General features: G+C 41.3%; 2 protein-coding genes across 4 annotated transcripts; one reads left to right on the forward strand and one right to left on the reverse strand.

Moving 5' to 3' along the window:
* Positions 1-1,663: 1,663 nt before the first annotated feature.
* On the forward strand, positions 1,664-15,463 carry LOC127641143 (glutaminase kidney isoform, mitochondrial-like). 2 transcript variants are annotated; one of them, XM_052123934.1, is made up of 18 exons: positions 1,664-1,911; positions 2,079-2,178; positions 4,617-4,738; positions 6,535-6,664; positions 6,747-6,826; positions 6,932-7,095; positions 7,359-7,417; positions 9,232-9,264; positions 10,446-10,504; positions 10,588-10,654; positions 12,065-12,115; positions 12,571-12,747; positions 13,278-13,409; positions 13,500-13,592; positions 13,753-13,814; positions 13,920-13,996; positions 14,084-14,147; positions 14,228-15,463. In XM_052123934.1, exons 1-18 carry the CDS (start codon positions 1,736-1,738, stop codon positions 14,388-14,390), a joined length of 1,809 nt encoding a protein of 602 aa, XP_051979894.1. In that variant the 5' UTR covers positions 1,664-1,735; the 3' UTR covers positions 14,391-15,463. The 2 variants fall into 2 exon arrangements, with proteins under 2 accessions (XP_051979894.1, XP_051979895.1); XM_052123935.1 differs by lacking the exon at positions 2,079-2,178 and having other exon boundaries at positions 1,818-1,911.
* Positions 15,464-16,060: 597 nt separating this feature from the next.
* On the reverse strand, positions 16,061-25,638 carry LOC127641145 (uncharacterized). Of its 2 annotated transcripts, none has more exons than XM_052123939.1 (6): positions 25,447-25,638; positions 24,737-25,057; positions 23,980-24,288; positions 22,357-22,467; positions 22,149-22,252; positions 16,061-17,335 (listed from the first exon to the last, which is right to left on the reverse strand). In XM_052123939.1, exons 1-6 carry the CDS (start codon positions 25,505-25,507, stop codon positions 17,291-17,293), a joined length of 951 nt encoding a protein of 316 aa, XP_051979899.1. In that variant the 5' UTR covers positions 25,508-25,638; the 3' UTR covers positions 16,061-17,290. The 2 variants fall into 2 exon arrangements, with proteins under 2 accessions (XP_051979899.1, XP_051979898.1); XM_052123938.1 differs by having other exon boundaries at positions 22,348-22,467.
* Between the last annotated feature and the right edge of the window lie 1,022 nt (positions 25,639-26,660).

Genomic DNA, 26,660 nt, shown 5'->3' on the forward strand with positions numbered 1-26,660 from the left:
CTCACCTATGGTCATGAAGGTTGGGTCATGACCGAAAGAACTAGGTCGCGAAAGTACAAGCGGCCTAAATGGGCTTCCTCAGAAGGGTGGCGGGCTTCTCCCTTAGAGATAGGGTGAGGAGCTCAGTCATCCCGTGAGGAGCTCGGAGTAGAGCCGCTGCTCCTTTGCGCTGAAAGGAGTCAGTTGAGGTGGTTTGGGCATCTGGTAAGGATGCCCCTGGCCGCCTCCCTAGGGAGGTGTTTCAGGCACGCCCAGCTGGGAGGAGGCCTCGGGAAGACCCAGGACTAGGTGGAGAGATTACATCTCCACACTGGCCTGGGAACGCCTCGGGGTCGCCCAGTCAGAGCTGGTTAATGTGGCTCGGGATAGGGAAGTTTGGGGCCCCCTGCTGGAGCAGCTGCCCCCGCGACCCGACTTCGGATAAGCGGTTGAAGATGGATGGATGGATACACTGTAAACCTTAATAAGTTGATTTTACTCAACTGATTGAGTAAACTCATTCACTCATCCATTGAGTGATGGCATCTCCAAAAATTGTGCAATTAAGTTCACTTAACTTGGTGATCATATAGAACAAACTTACCTTTTTAAGTTAAGGTAACTAGATGCAAGTAGACTTAACTCATATTGGCTATTTAAATGTGTTTGTTTCAATTTAATGATTTTAATTGAATGGACTTACAATACCACATAAATATTTAGTATAATTAGCATAATTATTAAATAAACGTATTTATCCACAGACATGTATAGAATAGAAGCCTTTATTTTGGTCACACATTATACATACATGTTTGCATATATATAGTGAAATGTGTTTGTTTTCACATATTCCAGCTAAGCTGGGGTCAGAGGCAGGGTCAGCCATGCTATGGTGCCCCTGGAGCATATAGGGTCAAGGGTCATGCTCAAGGGCCCAACAGTGGCATCTTGGCGGTGCTAGGGCATGAACCCCCGACCTTTTGGTCAGTAAACCAGAGCCTAAACCGCTTGACAAAGTGTTGACAAGGTCCAATTTGACCAAAGGTCACACAGATTACCTCCCTAAACAACTATTTGCAGCAAAGCAACACAAATAATACTACAAAAGAGCTCAAACCTCCATGAAGTCTTAATAACAACTATTTAATAGGTTCCCTTTGACCAATAAAACATGCCACATGGCCTCAATTCTGTGTTATTTACACTTAAAATCTTAAGTCTATGGATTTTTAAGAATTATAACTTCAAGGAACAGTGATATTTGAGTTATGAGCCCAACACTTGACATTTAGACTACTTGATTTTTCCCAGAAATGACAACATTAGGGTTTACAATGCAGGGAATGTTGTACTGCGACATCGCGATTCAACACCACACATATCATTACACTTCCTTAAAATAACACTCCATTAATACGTTTTATTTTTGCCAATTTAAACTCCCGTTAGGTGCCTCTTAGTTTTGAACACTGTTAATACTGCTTTATGAATCCAGTCCCTTGTAAATATTAAACCTCACACAAAGTGTTGTCTCAAGCCCATGACATGACAGTTGTGACAGTGAAAGTTTAAATACCCAGTGACACACTGAACTTGAACTTTCAATGTCACCGTTGGCCAAGTGTCTCACGCGCTCATCAGATTCCAAGCGCACCTGTTCACACGACTCTGTGGACCGTAATCTGCCACACGGATTTGTTCATTCCCATTTTTCCTCTCCAAACCTCAAGTCTATTTCTCCAAGACACTGGAAATGTTCTTTAGCAGGACCCTACGACTGTCTAATGTTGGACTTGTCGAATTACTCACAAAAGACTTCATAAAGAGTAGCGCAGTTCATCCGAAAAACAGAGCCTCGAGGACGTCGTTCGGTGTATCACGGATTCACGTCGCCAGTTGCGAGTTTATCGCACCTACAGCCGTAGATCCGTAAGTCATTAATAATGAACAGTAAAACAAGCTGTGATTTAAAGATATAATCCATTACATTTCTTTGCATTGGTTTGGTGTACAGTGTTTTAATCTTCCACTCCACAAGCAAATATCTTGAGGAAGCATGTGTTTATATGTTACTATGTGTATTCCGACAACATTAGAAATATGAAAAACAGAGATCTGTTCTCTGGACTGGAGGACATGCTTTTCTACACAATAACTGAAGGAGAGGAGAAAGTTCCTGTGTCTCATTTCATTTCTGTGAGTTTTTCATTGACATACAGTTTTTACAAATAAAGTTTTAGATTCTTCTGGAAGTACATGTAATAATAGGAAGACTGAACATGTTGAATAGCCGACTCAACCTGTATATGTATATATATATATATATATATATATCTCTCATGTTGTGCTGACTCTTGGTTTTAGGTCTTAATCCAAAACATTTCTGGACTAGATACAGAACAGCTCTCATTTTTACAGTCTACAAACTGAACAGTATCACTATGTAGAGAGAACAGCTGAGAGGCGACACATTTATTGCAATCACAGACTAAGGGCTTAAACCCCTTTTAACCCCACACGTGTCCTTCTGATATCTGATTTGGCCATGTGTGGACTGGGGCACGTGTCCTTGTACTTTAGATTGCTTGATATTAGTCACACATATTGCATTAGCACATGCAAAACATACACATGCTGCTCCAGACTTGGTGGTACTCTACCGTTGGTGTAATCATTTATACGTTAGGTCGATAAACAACCCTTGTATGGTATAAATGGCAATCAGAAATAACTTGATATAAGTCAAATTCTTAGATAGTTTGCTAGGAGGCATTTATGTTTCATCATTGCATATTTAAGGTCATTGATTGGTTGACATTTATATACTTACTGAGCACTTTAATAGGAACACTACTGTAAAGGGATCAATGGAAAGGAGGCTTTTCAATATAAATAATGGTTTAATGGTAAACTTAAAAGAAGACATGTCCGCTAACGATCTCTCTCCTGCACGGCCCTCTGCAGTCAGCCCTTAAACCTCACGGAGGCATAATTAGCCTAATACGAGACCGGGTGTGTAGTATCACAACCCGGCCCCGCCCTCCGCCCTGCCACATTCCTCCCTCGTTCTCTCAGGCTGGGGAGCCCCCGGCCTGACGTACATCCCCCCCCCTCTTTCCCTGGGGGAGGGCGCGCCTTCCACGCTGTCTGCCGGCAGGTCATCCCCATCTACCTGGACGAGGGAGGGGACAAGGGGAGGGAAACAGAAATAATTAAAATGGGGGGTACTTCCTGTAACAGTGTAGTACCCCCCAAAAAACTGTCAAATTTAAAAGAGGATAAAGGCCAACACAGAGCGACAGTGAGAGAGAAAGGAGAGAGAGATGAAAAAAAAACAAAAAACCTCTTACTCGCCAGTTCTCCGATACGCCGCAGCTTGTTCCTCGGCCACTCCTCCACCCTTTATCGGACGATAGCCGCGCCTCTCCGGGCGGATCCGAGGCAGTCCTCCAGCCCCTGGCGGACGGAACACCCCGCCGCGTTCTCGGGGAACAGAAGGGGTCTCCCCCACCCCTGGCAGCGGTCCTCTCGCTCCAGGCGGTCGCCAGTGAGCCCCTCCCCGCTCGCGGTCGGCGGTCTTAAACCCTGCCGCGTTTCAGCGGCCGGTAGGCAACTCCTGCGCCCCTGGCAGCGGCCCTGACAGCTCCAGGCGGTCGGCTAGGAGCCCCTTCTCCCCTCGCGGTTGTCGGCCATCGTCCTCGTTCAGGCGGCTGGGCTCCTCGTCCCCTGGCAGATGGCCGCGGCTGCTCCGTTGGGGTGGACGGTAGTGGCGAGAACTCTACTACGGCGTATCCCTCCTCCTTCTCGGGCTTCGGCACCAGTGTAAAGGGATCAATGGAAAGGAGGAGGCGAGAACCGGCTTTTCAATATAAATAATGGTTTAATGGTAAACTTAAAAGAAGACATGTCCGCTAACGATCTCTCTCCCGCGCGGCCCTCTGCAGTCAGCCCTTAAACCTCACGGAGGCATAATTAGCCTAATACGAGACCGGGTGTGTAGTATCACGACCCGGCCCTGCCCTCCGCCCTGCCACAACTACGTTACTTATGAATTGCCCGATGTGGTCTTCTGCTGTTGTAGCCCATCTGCCTCAAGGTTCGACGCGTTGCATTCTGAGATGCTATCTGCTCACTGCAATTGTTTAGAGCGGTTATATGAGTTACCACAGCCTTTCTGTCAGCTCGAACAAGTCTGGCCATTCTCCATTGACCTATCTCATCAACAAAGTGTTTCCGTCCACAGAACTGCCTCTCACTGGATGTTTTTGGTTTTTGGCACCATTCGGAGTAAATTTTAGAGACTGTTGTGCGTGAAAATCCCAGAAATACTCAAACCAGTCCGTCTGGCACCAACAATCATGCCACTGTCCAAATCACTGAGATCACATTTTCCCCCCATTCTAATGGCTTCATTAACTGAAGCTCCTGACCCGCCATATCTGCATGATTTCATGCATTGCACTGCCACATGATTGGCTGTTATGTACAGGTGTTCCTAATAAAGTGCTTAGTGAGTGTGTATTAATGTTTGATTAAATTAGACTGTGCAATAAATGCAAGGCCAGCCAATAAATGCGCAGAATGTTGACTGCGAAAAGGCTAAATAAACAGTATACTGACTTTCTATCTTACAGGCTTTGAGAAGCACTGGGCTTCTGACCTCTGACCCTAGACTGCACGAGTGCATGGAGAAGATTCGTCAAGCCGTCCGGGAATCGGACAGTGAAGTCATGATGGATCGCAAGCTGTTCCAAAAGTGAGTTTCTCATATACAGGTGAAACTCGAAAAATTAGAATATCGTGCAAAAGTTCATTAATTTCAGTAATTCAACTTAAAAGGTGAAACTAATATATTATATAGACTCATTACAAGCAAAGTAAGATATTTCAAGCCTTTTATTTGATATAATTTTGATGATTATGGCTTACAGCTTATGAAAACCCCAAATTCAGAATCTCAGAAAATTAGAATATTGTGAAAAGGTTCAGTATTGTAGGCTCAAAGTGTCACACTCTAATCAGCTAAACACCTGCAAAGGGTTCCTGAGCCTTTAAATGGTCTCTCAGTCTGGTTCAGTTGAATTCACAATCATGGGGAAGACTGCTGACCTGACAGTTGTGCAGAAAACCATCATTGACACCCTCCACAAGGAGGGAAAGCCTCAAAAGGTAATTGCAAAAGAAGTTGGATGTTCTCAAAGTGCTGTATCAAAGCACATTAATAGAAAGTTAAGTGGAAGGGAAAAGTGTGGAAGAAAAAGGTGCACAAGCAGCAGGGATGACCGTGAGCCTGGAGAGGATTGTCAGGAAAAGGCCATTCAAATGTGTGGGGAGCTTCACAAGGAGTGGACTGAGGCTGGAGTTACTGCATCAAGAGCCACCACACACAGACGGGTCCTGGACATGGGCTTCAAATGTCAAACGTCTTACCTGGGCTAAAGAAAAAAGAACTGGTCTGTAGCTCAGTGGTCCAAAGTCCTCTTTTCTGATGAGAGCAAATTTTGCATCTCATTTGGAAACCAAGGTCCCAGAGTCTGGAGGAAGAATGGAGAGGCACACAATCCAAGATGCTTGAAGTCCAGTGTGAAGTTTCCACAGTCTGTGCTGGTTTGGGGAGCCATGTCATCGGCTGGTGTTGGTCCACTGTGCTTTATTAAGTCCAGAGTCAACGCAGCCATCTACCGGGACATTTTAGAGCACTTCATGCTTCCTTCAGCAGACAAGCTTTATGGAGATGCTGACTTCATTTTCCAGCAGGACTTGGCACCTGCCCACACTGCCAAAAGTATCAAAACCTGGTTCAATGACCATGGTATTACTGTGCTTGATTGGCCAGCAAACTCGCCTGACCTGAACCCCATAGAGAATCTATGGGGCATTGCCAAGAGAAAGATGAGAGACATGAGACCAAACAATGCAGAAGAGCTGAAGGCCGCTATTGAAGCATCTTGGTCTTCCATAACACCTCAGCAGTGCCACAGGCTGATAGCATCCATGCCACGCCGCATTGAGGCAGTAATTAACGTAAAGGGGCCCAAACCAAGTACTGAGTACATATGCATGATTATACTTTTCAGAGGGCCGACATTTCTGTATTTAAAATCCTTTTTTTTATTGATTTCATGTAATATTCTAATTTTCTGAGATTCTGAATTTGGGGTTTTCATAAGCTGTAAGCCATAATCATCAAAATTATATCAAATAAAGGCTTGAAATATCTTACTTTGCTTGTAATGAGTCTATATAATATATTAGTTTCACCTTTTAAGTTGAATTACTGAAATTAATGAACTTTTGCACGATATTCTAATTTTTCGAGTTTCACCTGTATAACTGATAAGGGTTAACCTAACCCTTTCCCTAACCCTAACCGTGTGTGGAAGTGACGCCCCCTTAACCCCTTTATGGAGTAACCCCACCTTCTTTTGGAGATAACCAGCCTGCAGCTATACATACTTGGGTTTTCCAGCAAATATTTAGCTAGGTTATGTTTGACTAGTTGAGTAAGATATACGTGTTCTCACTGGACAATCTTGATTGATGTCATGACAGGTGTGCTGGTGGCAACATTGTTCTACTGAGTCTCGCTTTCAGGCGGAAGTTTATCATTCCTGAATTTGAAGCATTTGCGAGAATCATCGACCAAATTTACCTAAGATCAAAGCAGCAAAACAAAGGGCAGGTACGTCTTTAAATCCTCCAGTGGATCTTCACTTATTTGTAAGCTTGGAGTCTCTAGAATCAGTTTTTGTCTTTTTTATTAGGTTGCAAAATACATTCCTCATCTTACCAAGTTTAGTCCTGATCTTTGGGCCGTCTCTCTCTGCACAGTGGATGGTCAAAGGTAAATTGGTTTTATGCGATGTACACATTATGGAAAACAATGGTTTTCTAATTTGAAGTTATGGAATGTAATATTGCTACTATTCCTTTTACTGACTTGTTTAAGGCACTCAGTTGGAGACACAAAGGTGCCGTTTTGCTTGCAGTCGTGTGTGAAGCCGCTGGAATACGCCATCGCCGTGCACGAACACGGTACGGAACAGGTGCACCGTTATGTGGGAAAGGAGCCGAGCGGATTCACATTCAACAAACTGTCTCTGGGCGAGGACGGTGGGTGAGAAAATATTGAGCAGATGTACTTAAAATGGAAAAGTTCACCCAAAAATTAACCCTCATGTGATTCCAAACCCATATGACTTTGTTTGTGGGGCTGTTAAACCCCAAGAAGTCGCATAAAAGTACCATTAAATTAGTCCAAGACTTTCAAAGCCATACAATAACTTTGTGTGACAAACCAACTGATAGATGTTCACGCACAAACGCGTAATAATCAGAAGTTTCTATGCAAGTTGATGCCATTTTTCTATCCTTAGATAAACCTCACAACCCCATGGTCAATGCTGGAGCGATTGTCATCAGTTCACTTATTAAGGTAAACAAACAACCATTGGTTGAAACCATTGTACGTTACCACTGATTTAGTGACACCTCGGTTCATCAGTTGGCAAGATTCAAAGAGACACTAAAACTGCAACTCTAACTCAATTTATATATATGTATTTATGAAGCATTTGCATTATATAATGGCAAGAACATTGTAGGATTGTATACACAGGTGGCCAAAAGTTTGGAATAATGAACAGGTTTTGCTGTTTCGGAAGGAAATTTTTACTTTAATTCACCAAAGTTGCATTCAGCTGATAATAAAGTATAGTCGGGACATTACTGATGTAAAATACGGCACCATCACTATTTGAAAAAAGTCATTTTTGATCAAATCTAGACAGCAGCATCACTCCAACACCTTATCCTTGAGTAATCATGATAAATTGATTATTTGTTACTAGAAAATCACTTGCCATTATATCAAACACAGTTGAAAGCTATTTGGTTTGTTAAATGAAGCTTAACGTTGTCTTTGTGTTGTTTTTGAGTTGCCACAGTATGTAATAGACTGGCATGTCTTAAGGTCAATATTAGGTAAAAAAATGGCAAAAGAGAAACAGCTTTCTCTATAAACTCATCAGTCAATCATTGTTTTGACGAATGAAGGCTATAAAATGCTTGAAATTGCCAAAAAACTGAAGATTTCATACAAAGGTGTCACTACAGTCTTCAAAGACAAAGCACAACTGTCTCTAACAAGGACAGAAAGAGATGTGGAAGACCAGATGTGCAACTAAACAAGAGGATAAGTACATCAGAGTCTCTAGTTTGAGAAATAGACGCCTCACATGTCCTCCGCTGACAGCTTCATTGAATTCTACCCGCTCAACACCAGTTTCATGTACAACAGTAAAGAGAAGACTCAGGAGGCCTTATGGGAAGAATTGCAAAGAAAAAGACACTTTTGAAACAGAAACACAAAAATAAAAGGTTCGAGTGGGCAAAGAAACACAGATATTGGACAACAGATCATTGGAAAAGAGTGTTATGGATCTTAACCCCTTTGAGCTTTTGTGGGATCAGCTAGACTGTAAGGTGCGTGAGAAGTGCCCGACAAGTCAGCCACATATATGGCAAGTGCTACAGGAAGTGTGGGGTGAAAGGTCAAGTGCTATAGGAAGTGTGGGGTGAAAGGTCACCTGAGTATCTGGACAAACTGACCGCTAGAATAACAAGGATCTGCAAAGCTGTCATTGCTGGACATGGAGGATTTTTTTGATGAGAACTCTTTGAAATAGTTTTAGTTTTACAAATTGTAATAGTAATTTTTCAAGTTATTAATGTCCTGATTATACATTGTGATCAGTTGAATGCCACTTTGGTGAATAAAAGTACCAATTTCTTTCCTTAAGAGCAAAATCTGTACATTATTCCAAACTATTGGCCGCCAGTGTATATTTGTTTGTTAAAATGATAAAGATCAGCTCAAACTCCTTGCTCAAGTCCAAAACAAACAGTGGTATACGCACATGTATTGATGTGCAGATTGGGTCAAGAATTCAGGTCAGTTTATAAACTTTGCATGCACCATTTGGTTTAGCCTGACCTTGGTTCTTAAGCTATGAACTGGAGTATTAGTGGCTTGGAGTGATACCAGACAATTCAAAGCATCATATATAATAGGTGTTTTTAGAACCAGATAGTTGAACTAGTCCAATCAGAATCTAGCTTGGTCTGTGCTCGCAAAGTTCCTACAGTTCTACAGTACATGCTTGAACACATAAAAGTCACCTAATCAATGTCATACATTAGTATACTTTGAAGTATTAAAGTAAGATTGTGTTCTCTCTTTTTATACAGCCTGGTGCCAACAAGGCGGAGAAGTTTGACTATGTAAGTTATAAGCTGCTGAATGTTGTCGTTGTAAAGACTAAAGTCCAGAATATACTTCGGTTTTCTGCGTGCGGAAATTTTTTATTCATCACAGTATGTGCGGACTATCCGGGAACACATCCGCAAGGGCTCGTGGTCAAAAGAGTATACTTTGAAAGGCTAGAGTTCTCAATGGTGCATATAATGTAACATCCATCCATCCATCTTCATCCGCTTATCCAAAGTCGGGTCGCGGGGGCAGCCGCTCCAGCAGGGGGCCCCAAACTTTCCTATCCCGAGCCACATTAACCAGCTCTGACTGGGGGACCCCGAGGCGTTCCCAGGCCAGTGTGGAGATGTAATCTCTCCACCTAATCCTGGGTCTTCCCCGAGGCCTCCTCCCAGCTGGACGTGCCTGAAACACCTCCCTAGGGAGGCGCCCAGGGGGCATCCTTACCAGATGCCCAAACCACCTCAACTGACTCCTTTCGACGCAAAGGAGCAGCGGCTCTACTCCGAGCTCCTCACGGATGACTGAGCTCCTCACCCTATCTCTAAGGGAGAAGCCCGCCACCCTTCTGTGGAAGCCCATATATATATATAATGTAACAGCACATGGAAAACGTATACTGTAGCCTTTAAAGTGCTTACGGTATGTTAAACAATGCTGTGAACCCATTGATTTTAATGGGGAATTTACGGCAAAGTGAGAGTTTCAGATGGGCGGGTCCAGTTTTCGCTGAATTCTGAGAAGGATATAGCTGGAGGCAGTTATGCAAAAAGAGGCAGGAGCTCCAAACTGCCATTAAAGATATAGGGAGGCCTAACCTTTCCCTAACCTTAACCATGACTGGAAGTGACGGACCCTTTTGAAATTAGTGCTACCTCCTATTGGACTAACCACACCCCTTTCTGGAGTAACCCCGCCCTCCTTTGGAGATTTCACCCCCATTTACAGGTCTCTGGCCTGCAACTATACCTACTTGTATATTTAGGCTAAATATCCCTCCTCGTTGCTCTGTGGTACACACCCTTAAAATGTATATTATCCATTCTTGTTGGTGTCACTGAAACAATGCTACAGTACCAAAAACGATCCAATGCATTTTGGTTTTGACTATCATCTAGACAGGACCAGGTGTGATCTCAGACACTTTGACTGTTTTGTAATGCCTTCCATCATTTTGTTGGTCTTTTTCAAGGTGATGGAATTTGTGAAGAAAATGACGGGCAACGAGTATGTGGGTTTCAGTAACGCAACGTGAGTCTTGTGTTTTGACAACTTACACTAGTTTTGCACTCAGTTTCATTGGCATTCATTTTCGTATGATCGTTGTTTAACAGGTTCCAGTCGGAGAAGGAAACAGGAGACAGAAACTTTGCCATAGGATACTACCTAAAAGAAAAAAAGGTTTGTTCTTAAGTGAAACATCACTTCGAATAAAAAAATAGATATATTTTTTTTGCTATTCATTAAAAATATTTTTCATCCCATAGAGCAAAAATCTATATTTTCTGACATGACTTGTATTTAAAAAAATACAAATAAAATAAATAAATAAAATGATATATATATATATATATGTTGTGATTCGGCCGCAGGCCGAGTGTCGTAGGTAATCACAGCAGTGCTGATTTAGGGACATATAGCGTGATTGCGAGTGTGATATTGCTTATAAACAACAATTTAATGAACAAGTACATTTAAATAAATTAGGAAAAACTGAGTACAGTCATAAAAACGTATTTGTGCATGGAAATATTTTATTACACGACCGATCAGAATCTGCCATTGCTGTTTCAAACCAAAATGATGCGTCCAAGCCTCCGTCACTTCAGAAATAGTATCATGGCTTGTGCTGTTTCGAACAAGTTATTGGATAAACAAGGATTTGTGTGTGTGTGTGTGTGACGAGAGAGAGAGAGAGAGAGAGAGAGAGAGAGAGCTGGAGCGTGTGCGATCACCTTTTGCCACTCCCAAGCAGAGATGCTGTCAGCTTTCTGAAGATCAGCTTTCTCAGTGGAAAAATAGCATCCAAACGGGGGTATTTCTGCCTATTTCGCGTTAGCCGGTGCGCAAGAGTCGAACGCTATAGAAACCGCAATGTCCACTACCATTTTAAACAGCACCCATTGTGTAATTAATCAGTCGGTTGTGTCTCTCAGCTGTGATGAGCCGTAATGCTGAAGTTGTTCATTTAAAGCCGTTTAAAGCTATTTCCTAGCTTTAGTAGTGTAGTAGTAACACAAGCGATCACGAAGAGCTGTTGTGTGTAAACGGCTGATGCGGATTCACTTCACGTCACCTAACTGGCTCATATTACACAGAAAATTATCTTTTGCCGCCACCTGCTGGCTAACATATGTAATGTAAAAAAAAAAGACAAACAGTAGCTCTTAACGCATCTGCACTGCTCTTACACTTTAGTTTAGAAAAGAACGAACACAAGCGGAGTGACACACATACAGTGAAGCGTCCGAGTATATACTGCTAATATAGAATCTAAAATATGTATTTTTCAATATATATAATAGTTATTCATTTGTAGTGATATATTTTGGCCATCTTTTAATATCAAGTTATACACAATATTTTATCAAAATATATTACTGTTTTTTCTAGTATATTCTCACTACTTTGTATCTACATTTTATTACATTTATTAATTTAGCAAATTAATCAACAAAGCAATTTAGTTTTTCAAGATACATTTTATCACTATGTTTGTATCAAACCCATATTGAACCCAAATGTACTAAATATTTTAAGAAAATAATGTAGCAGAGCTCACCTGAGTGATTGTGATGTTCCTCTTTGCAGTGTTTTCCTACTGGAGCTGAAATGATAGATGCGCTGGACTTTTACTTCCAGGTTGGTCCATTTGACAATTCATGTGTTTCATAAGACATTAAAGACATCATGACATGGCTGAACAAGTGCAGTTTTCTTTCCTGTGTTGACGTATTTCCTTCTGAAAAGGAAGTTGAGGCAGAAAATATCAAAGGGTGTGTCCTTATTTTTAAATGGCTAATAGACTTAAGTGTGCAGCACAGCTGTCAGCCATGATTAGCTACTTGCTATCGCTACTTACTTGCTAGGCAGGTAGTATTAGGGAGAGGGACATTTTTATAATAGAGAGCATTTGATTGGAAATGTTTATATTTTTGTTATAATTGGACTGTTCATTTTTTTAAAAGCTAAAAGTTTTGCCAACTTTTAGAAGTGCATGCTAGTGTAGATAAATAGATTAGCCTTAGCGCTAACAGACATAAACTGATTGTGATTTCATGATATTTAAATCTTAAATAATTCTCATAATCCCATAGCTGTGCTCCATAGAAGTCACCTGCGAGTCTGGCAGTGTGATGGCGGCTACACTGGCTAACGGAGGCATCTGTCCGATCACAGGAATGAGGGTTTTGAGCGCGGAGGCCGTACGGAACACGCTCAGTATGATGCACTCCTGCGGGATGTACGACTACTCGGGACAGTTTGCTTTCCATGTGAGTAAAGGAACCTACAGTAGGTCTGATTTTGGGCAATTTAATGATTTTATTATGGCTGTCAATTGCTGTCGCTTGTGGAGCGCCTCACTGGGGTTGCATCGCGTTTTACTGGTTTTCAGCATCTCTCCACATATTTAGCATGCTGTCAAGTTCAATGTAGTTTGAAACTTGAATCTACAGACCCCTGCATTCAGCTCCACCCAGCTGTCTTCGAACATCTGTCAGTATGTTTGTCTATACGGCTGGAGATGTGCTTACCTACTTAATGCCCCCTGCTGACTGAGACTCGCAAATTATAGAAAAATCCCTTATTACAGAATATACGTACGGTCTGGGGACATTAATCACAGTGAATTAACATTTAAATCGACAGCCTTAGTCATTATAATTATCATTTACATGTTTAATTTACATTAAAATGTTCAACTGGGCCAGATGTACAGTAGCTTTGAAAATCAACAACTATTAAACTAGCTCTTTAGTAAAATTTTTGTCTTCATGTATCTCTGCATCTCTGAATGTTTCAGGTGGGGTTACCTGCTAAGTCAGGTGTGTCCGGTGCCGTGCTGCTGGTGGTGCCGAATGTGATGGGTGTCATGTGTTGGTCGCCCCCTCTGGACAAAGTCGGAAACAGCGTCCGTGGAATCAGCTTTTGCCAGGTAACTATACTCCCATTTTAATTATTACCCTATATTTGTAATTCCACACCAGGATATTTTTTTTTAAATTTGTAACCCTTCTTTAATTAGGAACTGGTGTCTTTGTTCAACTTCCACAATTATGACAATCTACGGCACTTTGTAAAGAAGCAGGACCCTCGTAGACAGTTTGGGGATGACAGGGTAACAACAAACCAGAAAATATGATTTATATAGCTTCATTTGTGTTATGGCATGATTTTAGTTGTTTTTATTGCATACACATGTGCACCAAAAGCCTTTTAAACCAAGTATATACAGAAATAATGTCAATCAAACTCAATCTGCTTCTTTGGTGTTTTAGAATAAGTCTGTGGTGAATCTGATGTTTGCAGCCCACAGTGGCGACGTCTCTGCCCTAAGGAGGTCATTTCATACGATTTAAAATGTCTTTTCTCTGGCTTCAGATTCTTCTTGAGTGCTTCCGATATTTGATCTTCATTAGCTTTACCTCTTTTTTCTTCTTCTTAGGTTTGCTCTCTCATCCATGAATATGGAGCTGAAGGACTATGACTCTCGTACGCCTCTCCATGTAGCTGCTGCAGAGGGTAGAAGAGTCTTTTAAGCATTTTTCACGGACAAATGTGGTTTGTTTGGTTATAAATCCCATCTTCTGTGTATCTGCTTTGTTTCAGGTCACATGGATGTTGTGGTATTTCTGACACAGGTCTGCAGTGTCAACCCTTTTGTAAAAGACCGGTATGAGGATGTTTTTTCCCAAACCTTTGCCTTAAGCTTCATTCGTTTGATCTTACGTAACTTTCTAGGTCTTAATTTAGGTGGGGAAACATACCTCGGGATGACGCCATGCAGTTCGGACACACAGAAGTGGTGAAAATCTTGCAGGAATATGAACATAACTGCTGTCAACTAACCTTGAAGACTGACGCAGACAACCTCAGCTGCCAATCCAAGTTATCTTCTCTGGAGGGAAGAGTTTAAAGAATTAAAAACAGACCCATAGGACTGAAGATCAAGCCTCTTATATGTACGTAGAGGCTCACTGTTTTTTATTTTGATGTAAATATGAAATGTTTGTACAAATGGTTATACAGTATAACAAGAATGTACAGTATTTTGTGACTAATAAACAAAACTAACCATGCCACCATTCCTCAGCAACATACAGTATATCTTAATTTATATATATATATATATATATATATATATATATAGGAGGATACACAGTATGTGTGTGTGTGTATGTGTGTGTAAATAATGAGATAAAAATACATTCAGAAACTATGAAAGAAAATGTATATGAAAATACTATAATAACTCAGACCTTTATGGACTGGGACCACTTTTAAAAAGGCATTTCATTGCAAGCTGTAATTCTCTTCTGTGCACACTATGAGGCAGCAAATGGTAGAAAGGTGGGAGAAAGGTGCTCTCAGGTTGTGGTAGGGTGCTCAGCTGATATGATATCAGCTGAAACTGATATGGTTAGGATTAGTGTGGGCGTGTGTTGGCACAGCTGCTGCCTACAATGGGCACCTGTGTACAATTGGCCAATACTTTTCAATAGGTCACACTTTCATTTCATGGGCTATATCAGGGATAGTAAACAGTCAGCAGATGTCATCTTCCATTACATAAACCCAGACGGGTTTACTCATTATCCCGCTTTTACCATCCAAATAAATAAATGGTCATCAAATATTGATTGAGCTTACATTTAGAGTGATTTTCTTTCATTTTTCAGAAGATCATTCTGATTGAAATGTTGCCGTGGTTTTTAAATTAATAAAAGGGAATAATTAAACAGTGTGCGTATCCTCTTTAGTTTTATTTCAATGCTTTTTGCCTTGATCCAGCACCTGTTGTAGGAGTGTTGGATGTGCATGCATTCCCCCTCCCCCTTCATGAAATATTTACATTTACATTTATGCATTTGGCAGATGCAAGAGCCAGAGCCCTTATTACAGGGACAATCCCCCCGGAGCAACCTGGAGTTAAGTGCCTTGCTCAAGGACACAATGGTGGTGGCTGTGGGGATCGAACCAGCAACCTTCTGCTTAACAGTTTAGTGCTTTAGACCACTACACCACAACCACTCCGTGTTTTCCTGTAGAGATCACAGAAGCTGGAAATGAGAAGCTGGAAATATGACTCGCCATAACCGATCTGATATCACTTTATCCCCAGATGTGTGGTCATTATATAGAAATATCAGACCGCTTATTGGCGCGATCGACCAATCAGAATGGAGTATTCTAGAGTGCCGTGCATTACGTTTGAAATAGCATTATACCATAGGTTACTACTCTTACTATTTCTGACCAATCAATACATCACAGAAAATAAATAGTATGTATATAATAGTATACAAAAAATAGCTTTTATGTTGTCACAATTTACAGCGTAGCCCATAGTAATCACTGCAAAGGCAATTCCTTGAAATTTTCAAAATAGAGACAGCATTTTTTTTATTTATTTTACACATCAAATAGAAAAGGAGACCTACTCGTCACTCATCACTTACAATGACTTTACAGTAAAAGATTCAGGAACTCAGTGCATATCAGGACGCATTAATCCACTGATGTAAAATACAACAGTTACAGGAATTCATCTTAATACTTACAAGCAATGTTACAGGTAACGGTATCATTTGAACAAGACCATGCATATAAAATAATAATAATAATACATTTACTTTCTAAAGCACCTTTCTCACACTCAAAGTGCTACAGCACAAATATAAATTCAGACTTTCTCCACAAGCAGCAAACATGAAATGATGTGGACAAAGCATGAGTTTGAGAATATGGACACGAATATGAACATAGTTGAATAAAATATCTACCAACAGTACAAAAAGCCAGTCAAATTCAAACTTCAGCAGATGCAGCATAGTGTGACTGAGTGTAACATGATACAATGTGACCTCGGGTTTAGAGCTTGAGGCATTAGACTCTAGTTCTCCAACAATTAAAAAAAGAAAATCTGAATTTGAAAAGGTGAAATGGAACATAAAATGAACAGTAAAATGTTTTTCAAGACAGCAAAAATTTATTTGTATGGTTCCTATAATACTTCTACATTGTGCTTTTGTGCTCACCCTGAATCTCGCTGTGAATGCAAATATATATGCAAAAACAAAAAACAAATTCAGTCAAATTCTAAAAGTCCCTCTGAACTGACGAGTAGTCCATTAAAGTGAAAGCTCAAACAACTTTATACAAAACTATGGTGGTGAAATGAGATCCAGCAATCTCATGTGAAAATGCTGTGACAATGTTATCATCCTACCCCTGTGAAGAGAAGTTTACTATTAGTCAATTCAATCGTATGTGTGTATTTGCTCTAACAAGTCTTACGCACACCAAAGCACTGACTTAGCGAAAAGATTGAGAGAGAGAGAGGTTATAACGAAAACTGGATACAGTCCAAATAAAAATCAGGACGTATGCTAACAAAGTTGTTTGCTTCTTCCAATCCTCCTCTATTTGTACAGACTTAAAGACGATTGTCAACAAACACTAGTACATTTAAATTCAGATCTCGTTCTTTGTGATGTTTTCAAAGAGTCACCTAGATTTGTATATAAACGTCTCCCTAACATTCATAATCTTGTCATGAGAGCTGATTTGCCTATGGACCATCCCATACATTTTTTGTCATCTATACCATTTGGCAATTATAATTGTGGGCACTGTGCCTAATGTAATTTAACCGTTAAAACTAATGTTTTTTCCCCATCGCCATTCGGGTAAAGAATTCAAAATCAAGGGTGTCATCACTTGTACAAGAAAGAATGTTGTTTACATTATTAATTATCCTTGTGGATAACCCCCCCAAAATCAAATAATCAAAACAATGGGTCTCATGTCTCAGTCTCAGACAACGCTGGCATATATGGTCTCTTCTGTCCGAGTAGGCTTCTGTAAGACAATAAAAACAGAGACCAAAAGGATGGTGTTAATTCTTCAGGTGAAAACATATTATAGGGCAACACATTCATGTTGAAAAGACCAGCATTGCCAGCACGAACCAGTTTGGGAATTCATGCTAGGGGCGGCTGTGATGGTAGAGCGGGTCAGCTGCTTATCACAGGGTTGGTGGTTCGAATCCCGGCCCACATGACTCAACATGCCAAAGTGTCCTTGGGCAAGACACTGAACCCAAAGTTGCTCCCAATGGCAGGCTAGCACCTTGCATGGCAGCTCTGCTGCCATTGGTGTATGAGTGAGCGTGTGAATGGGTGATTGGTGTAAAGCGCTTTGGTAACCTCTAAGGTTAAAAAAAGCGCTATACAAGTGCAAACCATTTACCATTCCTTGTGTGTCCTCTCTATCTTCACTAGTTTAATGTTTAACCTGTCAAGGTTTAGTTGGTACTAAACTGAGAGAGCAAGGTTGCCGGTCTCTGTCCGTGTGTCGGGAAGTGTGGTTACCTTCCAGTTCACCGTACGGCTGTCCTCGCCACCTATGAATCGCCAGAGGAGGATTCCTTGTCTCTGCCCACGTGTCGGGAAATGCACCACACCAAGCTTCAACGGACAATTTCTACAGATCTTCTCCTGACTTCCACAACTCACACACTCATCCTACGAACACACTCCTCCCTTAGCTCACTGCGTGGCTACCACACACCTAGGACTTCTCTAGCCACTGCAGCCGGTGACAGGTTCACCCTCTGAACTTCACTGAGTGTTTCATTTCCCGACTCAAGGTCAGAGGCTGGGAGGGTTTTATATGGACTGTCCCAAGGAGATCAAGGAGTCACTGACTATGTGATTGAGTTTCGCATCCAGGCCGTTTCCTGCGAGTAGAACGTTCACACTATGTGGGACCTGTTTTTGCATAGGCCCTCTGACAATGTCCAGGGTGAGATTTATCCTTTGGATCTTCCCCCTCATTTTGATTACTTGGTGGACCTGGCAATCAGAGTCGATCAACACCTGACTCTGTGCCATGATCACATCCAATGCCGCTCTTCACCCTCTCGGGTGGCTGACCATTCCCTACGACCCACTTCTTCAACCAGGTCACCTGAATCTTGCCCAGACATCGAGCCCATGCAAGTCGGCAGAACTCCAATATCACGTAAGGAGAAGCAGCGATGACTTGTTAAAGGACTATGCTTTTCTTGTGCCCGGTCGGGCCACTTCTCTGCTACCGACCCGTTAAAAGACAAAGCTCATCAGTAGTAAGGGGGTTACTGGCAAGAACAACAACATTGGACAAAGCCCACGGACATCATACACTTCTCCCGGCCCATCTGCAGTATGGAGCTGACAGTTATATGGATTCAGCTTTGGTGGATTCCAGTGCCGAAGGGAGCTTCATTGACATGGCTTCCAAATGGTGACTTCCCAGGTTGATTGGACAGCCCATCACCGCTCACACTCTCAATGGCACAACCCTGTCAGTCATCACCCATTCCACCAAGCCAGTCACCCTCGTCTCCGGTAATCATTCAGAACAATTGTCCTTTTATCTCATCCAGTCCCCATCGACCCCAGTAGTGTTGGGGCATCCTTGCTTGTTTAAGCACAACCCACACATAGATTGCTCCAAGCAAGAACAGTGTTGGTTGCCCGCTTATTTTTAATCATACTGTCTTATGTCTCCCCTGTCCAGACTTGGATGGACCATCAAATTTGTGAGGAGTGCCATCGGCATACCGTGACTTCAGGGTGGTGTTCAACCGGTTCTGCACCGCGACTCTCCCTCCTCATCGCCCGTACGACTGTGCTATTGAACTGCTTCCTGGCACCTCTCCTCCTCAGGGACAGCTGTATTCACTCTCGGCTCCAGAGAGGGAGGCTACAAACAGGTATATTAATGGTTTTCTGTACTTCCTCATCACCCGCAGGGGTGAGGTTCTTCTTCGTGGAGAGGAAGGATGGCTCGCTTAGACCCTGCATAGATTATCGAAGGCTGAATGACATCACGGTGAAGAATCATTATCCTTTGCAGATAAAGTCCTCAGCCTTCAAACTGTTGCAGGGTGCATCTGTCTTTACCAAGTTGGACCTACGCAATGCTTATCACCTGGTCAGTATCAGGAAGGGGGATGAGTGGAAGACAGCCTTTATCACCCACAGGCTGCACTTCGAATATTGGTTATGCCTTTCAGATTGGTCAATGCCCCAGCTGTCTTCCAGGGGCTCATAAATGATGTGATTAGAGATGTGGTTGATCGATTTATGTTTGTTTATCTTGATGATATTCTGATCTTCTCCCAGAATATCTAGGACCATGTGAGGCACGTCAGGGAGGTGCTTCAGCGACTGCTAGAGAATTGGCTGTTCATCAAGGCAAAGTGTGCTTTTCACGCACAGTTGGTTCCGTTCCTGGGGTTCGTCGTTTCCTCCAAAGAGTGCATATGGACCATGCTAAGGTTAAAGCCATCTCCGATTGGCCAACACCACATTCTTGCAAGGCATTGCAGAGGTTTCTGTGGTTTGATCATTTTTATCAGAGGTTCATTTGAAATTACAGCCAACTCGCCACGCATTTGATGGATCTCACCTCCACTCGCACTGACTTTTGCTGGTCTCCGTGGTTGTTTTGAAATAGAGACCTCCATCGTCCCATCGGATACCATCCTCCCCACCTCTTGAGTGGTGGGCATGGTATCCTGGGAGGTGGAGGCTACAATCTGTGCTGTGCTATGAAACACCGCACCCCTCCACCACATGCTCAGCAAGCAGATTATCTGTTCCGTGATCATTTCAGATGCAAGTCCTACAGTGGGGTCACTCGTCCAATGCTGCTTGCCACCCAGGGGCTATCCCCACCCAGACGCTCATTAGACAGTGTTTCTGGTGGCCATCACTTGTGCAGGACATTTGCCAGTTTGTTGCCGCTTGTCCTGTTTGCGTGACAAATAAGACCTCCTGTAATCCCCCAGCCAGTCTCCTCCAACCGCTGTCTGTCCCATCGAGACCCTGGTCGCACATAGCCATGGATTTCGTAACTGGTCTCCCCCCCTCCCATGGTAACACAGTTGTTTTGACTGTAGTGGACCCCTTCTCGAAGTGGCTCATTTCATCCCCCTCCCCAAATTCCCCTCAGCGATGGAGACAGCGGTAGCAGTTATTAATCACATCTTCTGCATTCATGGCCTCCCGGTCATGTGGTTTCTGACAGAGGCCCTCAGTTTGTGACATATTTTTGGGCAGAGTTTTGTCGACAGCTGGGTGCTACAGTCAGTTTGTCCTCTGGGTTCCACCCCCAGACTAATAGGCAAGGGGAGCAGACTAATCAAGAACTGGAAAAACCCTGCTATGTATGGCCTCCCATAACTCATCTTCTCGGAGCGACAGTTAAGTCTGGGTCAAGTATGCCCACAACTCCTTGCTGTCATCATCTATGAGGTTATCACCCTTCCAGTGTAGCCTCGGCTACCAGCCCCCTCTGTTCCCCCCCTCTTACGGACTGGCGCTCGACACTGGTCCAAGCCCACAGCTTATGTGTGCAGGCAAAAGGTTTGGTTGTCATCCAAGGACATTCCACTCCAATTCCCCTCAGCTAGGTCCCAAGTTTATCGGGCCATTTTCCATCGCCAAGGTCATTAGTCCGGTGGCAGTCCACCTCAGCTCTGACATATTCACCCCCATCTTCCAAGTCTCCAAAGTAAAGCCCTTTTTTTTTCTAATTTGCACAATGTCACTCTCCCACCCTGCATCTGGTTGAGGGCACTCCGGCATATACGGTCAGGAGAATGATCGACACTAGGTGGAGGGGCAGAGGGTACCAATATCTGGTCAACTGGGAGGGTTATGGACCTGAGTAGAGGTGCTGTGTCCCGGCTCGGGACATCCTGGACCATGCCCTTGTCGATAAGTTTCACCTCAGCAAGGCAAATCAGCTTGGGACGCCAGGAGGTGTCCCTAAGGGGAGGGGTACTGTCATGGCCCCGGAGAGTTTGCCGGTTTATTCTGTTGTTTTGTTTTTCACTCTCCCTTGTGTCTCACAGGTGGATCCAGCTCACATAATCAGTGTTTCCATGGGAATCGTTCCTGGGAAGGTGCTGATCATGCCACTGGTTGATGTGCTTACTACACCTGTTCCACTCTAATTGTACTCCCTATTTATTCCTTGTGTGTCCTTTCCATCTTCACTAGTTTATTGTTTGACCTGTTAAGCGTTAACCTTGCTCTCTCTGTTAATTCGTGGCTCTCTTGAGTGTCTGTTGGTTGCCTGTCTCTGTGTCAGGAAGTGTGGTTAACTTCTAGTTCGCCATACACCTTTCCTTGCCACAAAGCCTGAATTCCACAAAGCACACAGTCATCCAATGAACACACTCCTCCCTTAGCCCACTGCATAGCTACCATACACCTAGGGCTTCTCTAGCCATTGCAGCCGTTGCTGGGTTTGCCTTCCTTTACTTATCCCATTGACATTTGCTGTTGTTAATAAATCCTTGAACTGTTTCCTCTGTTATTTTTTAATTATTCATGAGCAAAGGCATTGGCATTTTGTTACGTAGAAACCCAGTTCTTGGCATGACCGCACTGAAATACGATGAAACCACAAGACAGTGAAGCATATCGTTTTCTGATTAGATACTCTAGTGTTTTTTGGGACAATCTTAGAGAAGTGGATACTGTTGTCTCTGACACTGTTTGTTCTACACACAGAAACAAGGAATTTTAGTAAAACAGTGAAGTCTGCTGCTTTAAACAAGCGTCCAATGTTTGCCTTTTTATACAGTGTAAGCATAAGCATGTTGATAAAATCTTACCTTTTTTGGTACTTTTTTACAAAACGTAGTTTCGGTGTAAAGCACTTCTTCCTTCTCCATCCGAACTGTTTCAACTACATGCTGAGAAGCATCAAACCTATCTCCTACAGCCAGAGAAAAACACAAGAAACATTTTTCCAGAATCGATCATCAATATATATCAACATAAAGACTTATTAATATAAGACACAAGACTAGCCTTTTTGACCTGTTCTTCTGTGTTTCCTGTAGAGGATGCACATCACACATGCAAGTACAGCAAGAAGTACAGCAGGAATAAATACAGCAAAAAATCTTCGATGATTGGTAGAAGAGGAATCTAAAATGGAAAGAATATAAACAACAGTAAACATTGGCCTGACATCAACTGCACCACCAAATAATGCAGAAATATTATTTATGGAATAACAAATGACACTTATTTGAACTGCAAGGTGAAAAATAAATATCTCACAAACAAGTGAAACCTTTACGGTAGACATTAGTCCAATAATGGATTTACTAAAACAATGTTTTTAAAGGAGTCATATAATGAGGAATCAAATTTACATAGATCTTTTGACATATAAGAGTTTATTGTACTATAAAAACATAATGTATGTTACAGAACTCACAACTTCCCCCCTAGTCCACAAAGAGCATTAATTGACACCAAGCTGTGAAAACGGTTCATTCTCTACTTCTGCAACTTTTCTATGGGGCACTTCATTAATGCATAACCAACTCCACAGCAAGTGATAAATGTCTACTTTTACATCAGCACACCCTTGACCCACAAAAAGAAAGCAGGACAGATAGGCCCACTATTCCTGCAGACCAAAGGGGACTTATGCAGACACCTTCTTGTACCCATCTGGACTATACTTTATTATATTTTCTATAAAAACATGCACTAGACAGACATCTTCGACCGTTGTCATGCATCTTGCGCTGCTATTAAAGAGGTAACTTTTGCACATCCTGGATGTGTTGTTGCACCCATCTGTGCTATTTTTAATAGTTAGTCTATATAAACATGCACTAGAAGGAATATTATGTCCATTTGGTTGCATTTTTGGAGATGTGTGCCACGTTTTAAGAGTGAAACAAGTTCAACTTCTAAAAATGGCTGCGAGAGAGGCTATGTAAACAGACACAGAAGATGTGAGATGTACTGAAGACCAGCGCCTCTGTTGAAATCCCAACATTAGGAAAAAGCAGTTAAAGTTGAACAGTTCTTGATCGCATCATTGCAGGATTATGTGTGTGTTTCACCGTATATTTTATTTAGTGTGTTTGAGCACATTTGAGTGTGTTTTTAGCTCATATCAGTGTTCATTCATGAATGTTTCATCTGATTGATATTTATAGTTTAGGGTGTTACTGTGCTTATATCAGTTTGATATATTCAGATGCATCATGTTATGCGTAAACCCTGAAATGTATTTGTATTTGTTGTGGAGCTGGTTCATTCTTTTCAGAATGAGTTTTAAATATATATGGCTGTATTAACCAATCATAACAGTGAATGTTTACATTGCACATTCTTTCTAAACAAAATAATAAAAATAACGAAATAAACAAAAAATATGCAATAAAGTGTTTTCACCCTACACCACCATATATAGAATAAAAACGGCATGTTTTGGTGTGATTGTCACAAACGGTTTCAAATACAGTAAATACTGAACGCAACGGAGTATAAAAACTGATCACTTTTGGCAGTTATCACAGAGCTCTTAAAAGTACACTTTAACACCACCTTTTAAAATAAAGAGCCTACTATTTAATCTATGAATATATTTGATAAAAGAGAGCAACTCAGATGAGGAAATTCCTACTGCTATCTTACCAGAACATGGCTGACATGAATCAGCAATGTTGAGATGTTTGGTCAGGTTGGTGAATGAATTGGACACTACACAACTGTAGATGTTGTTCTCCAGATATTCCACCTCCAGAGGTAGAGAGAGACTGCTGTTGAGATCAGACACACTGATGGAGGACAATAAACTGTTTCCTTTGTACCAGGAGAGAGTCAGATTGCCACAGTGTGTCACATTCATTAACGAACATTGCAAGACACACTTTGGGTCTGATCTTTGTGGTTCTGAAAGTTTTTGTGGACAGTCTCTTGTAATTTTAGGAGTGTGCAAATGAGCTGGAAAACATGAGAGAATAAATATCTTATAAAGATGTATTCACAATGGAAAGAATAAAGCACAATACTGTATGATGTATCAATATTAATCAAGATGAATCCATCCAGGAGGTACTTTCTCACATTTGGCTGATTCAGACATAAAATCAAACATTCAGTACACAAAAATATAACTGATGAAAACCAATTAATTACAAGATCACTAATGAATTACATTAATTTCAAGAATGAAACAAGAGGGATGATTTATGTTTTCTTTTACAAGTCTTCATTGTGTAGTCGTGACCTTCACCCTTCTCTTTTTGTATTTGAGGATTTACCTTTATACATGCTGCCCTCACAAATGTGAAATTACACTAATCATACAGCGGCTAAAGTTTAGGAGTCTAGAAGTATGAAAGGAAATGCTCAGAAAATTGTGACGATTAGAGAGTGATATTTAACTCACCACAGACAGTGACATTGAATCTCTTGTATGTGGTTGTTTTGCTGAGTATCTGAAGTTTATAAAGTCCAGAGTTTGTGATTTGGATGTTTCTGATGGTGAGAGATCCAGTCTGTCTGTCCAGCTGCAGTCTGTCTCCAAATGTCTTATTGCTATCAAACATACCAATGATCTGATTGTAGATGTGAGCTATACGAGTCTCTTGAGGTCCAAACAGCCACAATATCTGATCCTCTGTCTGTATTTCAGTAACATCAGTGTGTAGAGTGACAGAATCTCCCTCCATCACTGACACCGACTTCAATCCATCATCACCAAACACACCTGAAATAAAGATCACAACTTCCATCAGAAAAGGACATTGTGCAGAAATATTTATTCTCATGATTATACATTAACATAAAGAAAACCATATTAAAAATGCATGTTAATGTCTGCTGCTGTACATTATGCTTTAGGGTAGTAACATTAATTGTAACAGAATAGTTAATTAGATAGGTTTGTGTAAGAGGTGCTTTTTGGAAATGTCGGTTATAATTATTTATAATTATCTATTTTAATGATAAGTTCAGTTTTTTCAAGTAAAGTTATCAGAAGAAAATATATATTCCTATAAATACCATATTAAACTGCAGTATGATAGTGACGGACTCAACAACACGAACAGCGTTTACCAACAATGGCGAATAAACAAGAACAAACATATTACTTACCTTTAATGACCAACAGGATGATACACGAGAAAGTGTTTTTGCTGATATTGTACCTCATCATTTTGGCGCAAAGATGATTAAACTGAACATAATGGTCTTTCCGAGAGAGGTCGGACTCGTGCTATTGTTTCCGATGGACAAAATACAGAAATTACTACAAATTTATATCAAAACGATATCGACTCCGAAGTCAAATCGATCATTATGAAAACAATCTCACAGTGTCTGCAGTAGCAGCAATCAAATGATACTCATAACAAGCCTCAGTCCCGCCCTTTATTATAATTATACTTGTTTGCGGTTGCTTATATATAAACGCATGTTTGTACCTAATTAATCAACTTTTGCATAAGTGGGCTATTAAGAATCATTTTAACTATACTGTCCTTGTGATTGCACCAATGATACACTTTGATCTCACGTTTTACCTTCTTTAAAAAATCGTGTTTGGTTGAACTACTTCATATTTTATTTATTTATTTGTTTGTGATTTTTTATGCAGATTTAGCATACAGAATATAAGCTTGAAGAGTATATTCGCCATGATGTTTTAGAATCTGCTTAATAACATTGCCACTTTACATATGTTTTATCTCACTATGTACTCCCTTTGTACTTCCTCTTGTTTGCCTCTCTACTATAAAAAACGAAGCAGTTTGATGCTGATTAAACCATCAGAGATCACTATAATGTTCACTTTGTGAAGCAAGCTGAGAAGAGAGATGCAAAGGTGTAATGTGGGCTAAAAGTTCATATCAGTGGGGTCCAATTTATACAAAAATGTTCAGCATACTCGTGAACTTAATTAGGTCACATTGGCTGAAGCATCTGCCACCACACTGTTTGTCACATTCTGAGTACTGAGTGACCTCCACTTCCTGTTGAGATGCAAACCTTTTACATCTGGTAGAGCAAAATGAAAAATGCTAAAAACCAAATGCACATTACATGCTGTTGTCCTTTTTGCATTAATTCGTTATAGTTTTATGTTAGAGATTCACAACTTAATAGTGATCAATACATTGCAAGTCATTTGTAGGATTTAAAAAATGCAAATATATTTAAAGAAAGTGATTCACCAGATCTTATGTAAATAAACTGATCAATAACTTCAAAAGTTGCATGGACATCAAAGTCCACCAGAACATTTTTATCTGAAATGTAACTCTAAAAAACAGTAGCTAAAACCTGAAACATTCTGTCCTCTGAGGCTG

Source organism: Xyrauchen texanus, chromosome 50, assembly GCF_025860055.1.
Source record: "Xyrauchen texanus isolate HMW12.3.18 chromosome 50, RBS_HiC_50CHRs, whole genome shotgun sequence".
NCBI classification, from domain to species: Eukaryota; Metazoa; Chordata; class Actinopteri; order Cypriniformes; family Catostomidae; genus Xyrauchen; species Xyrauchen texanus.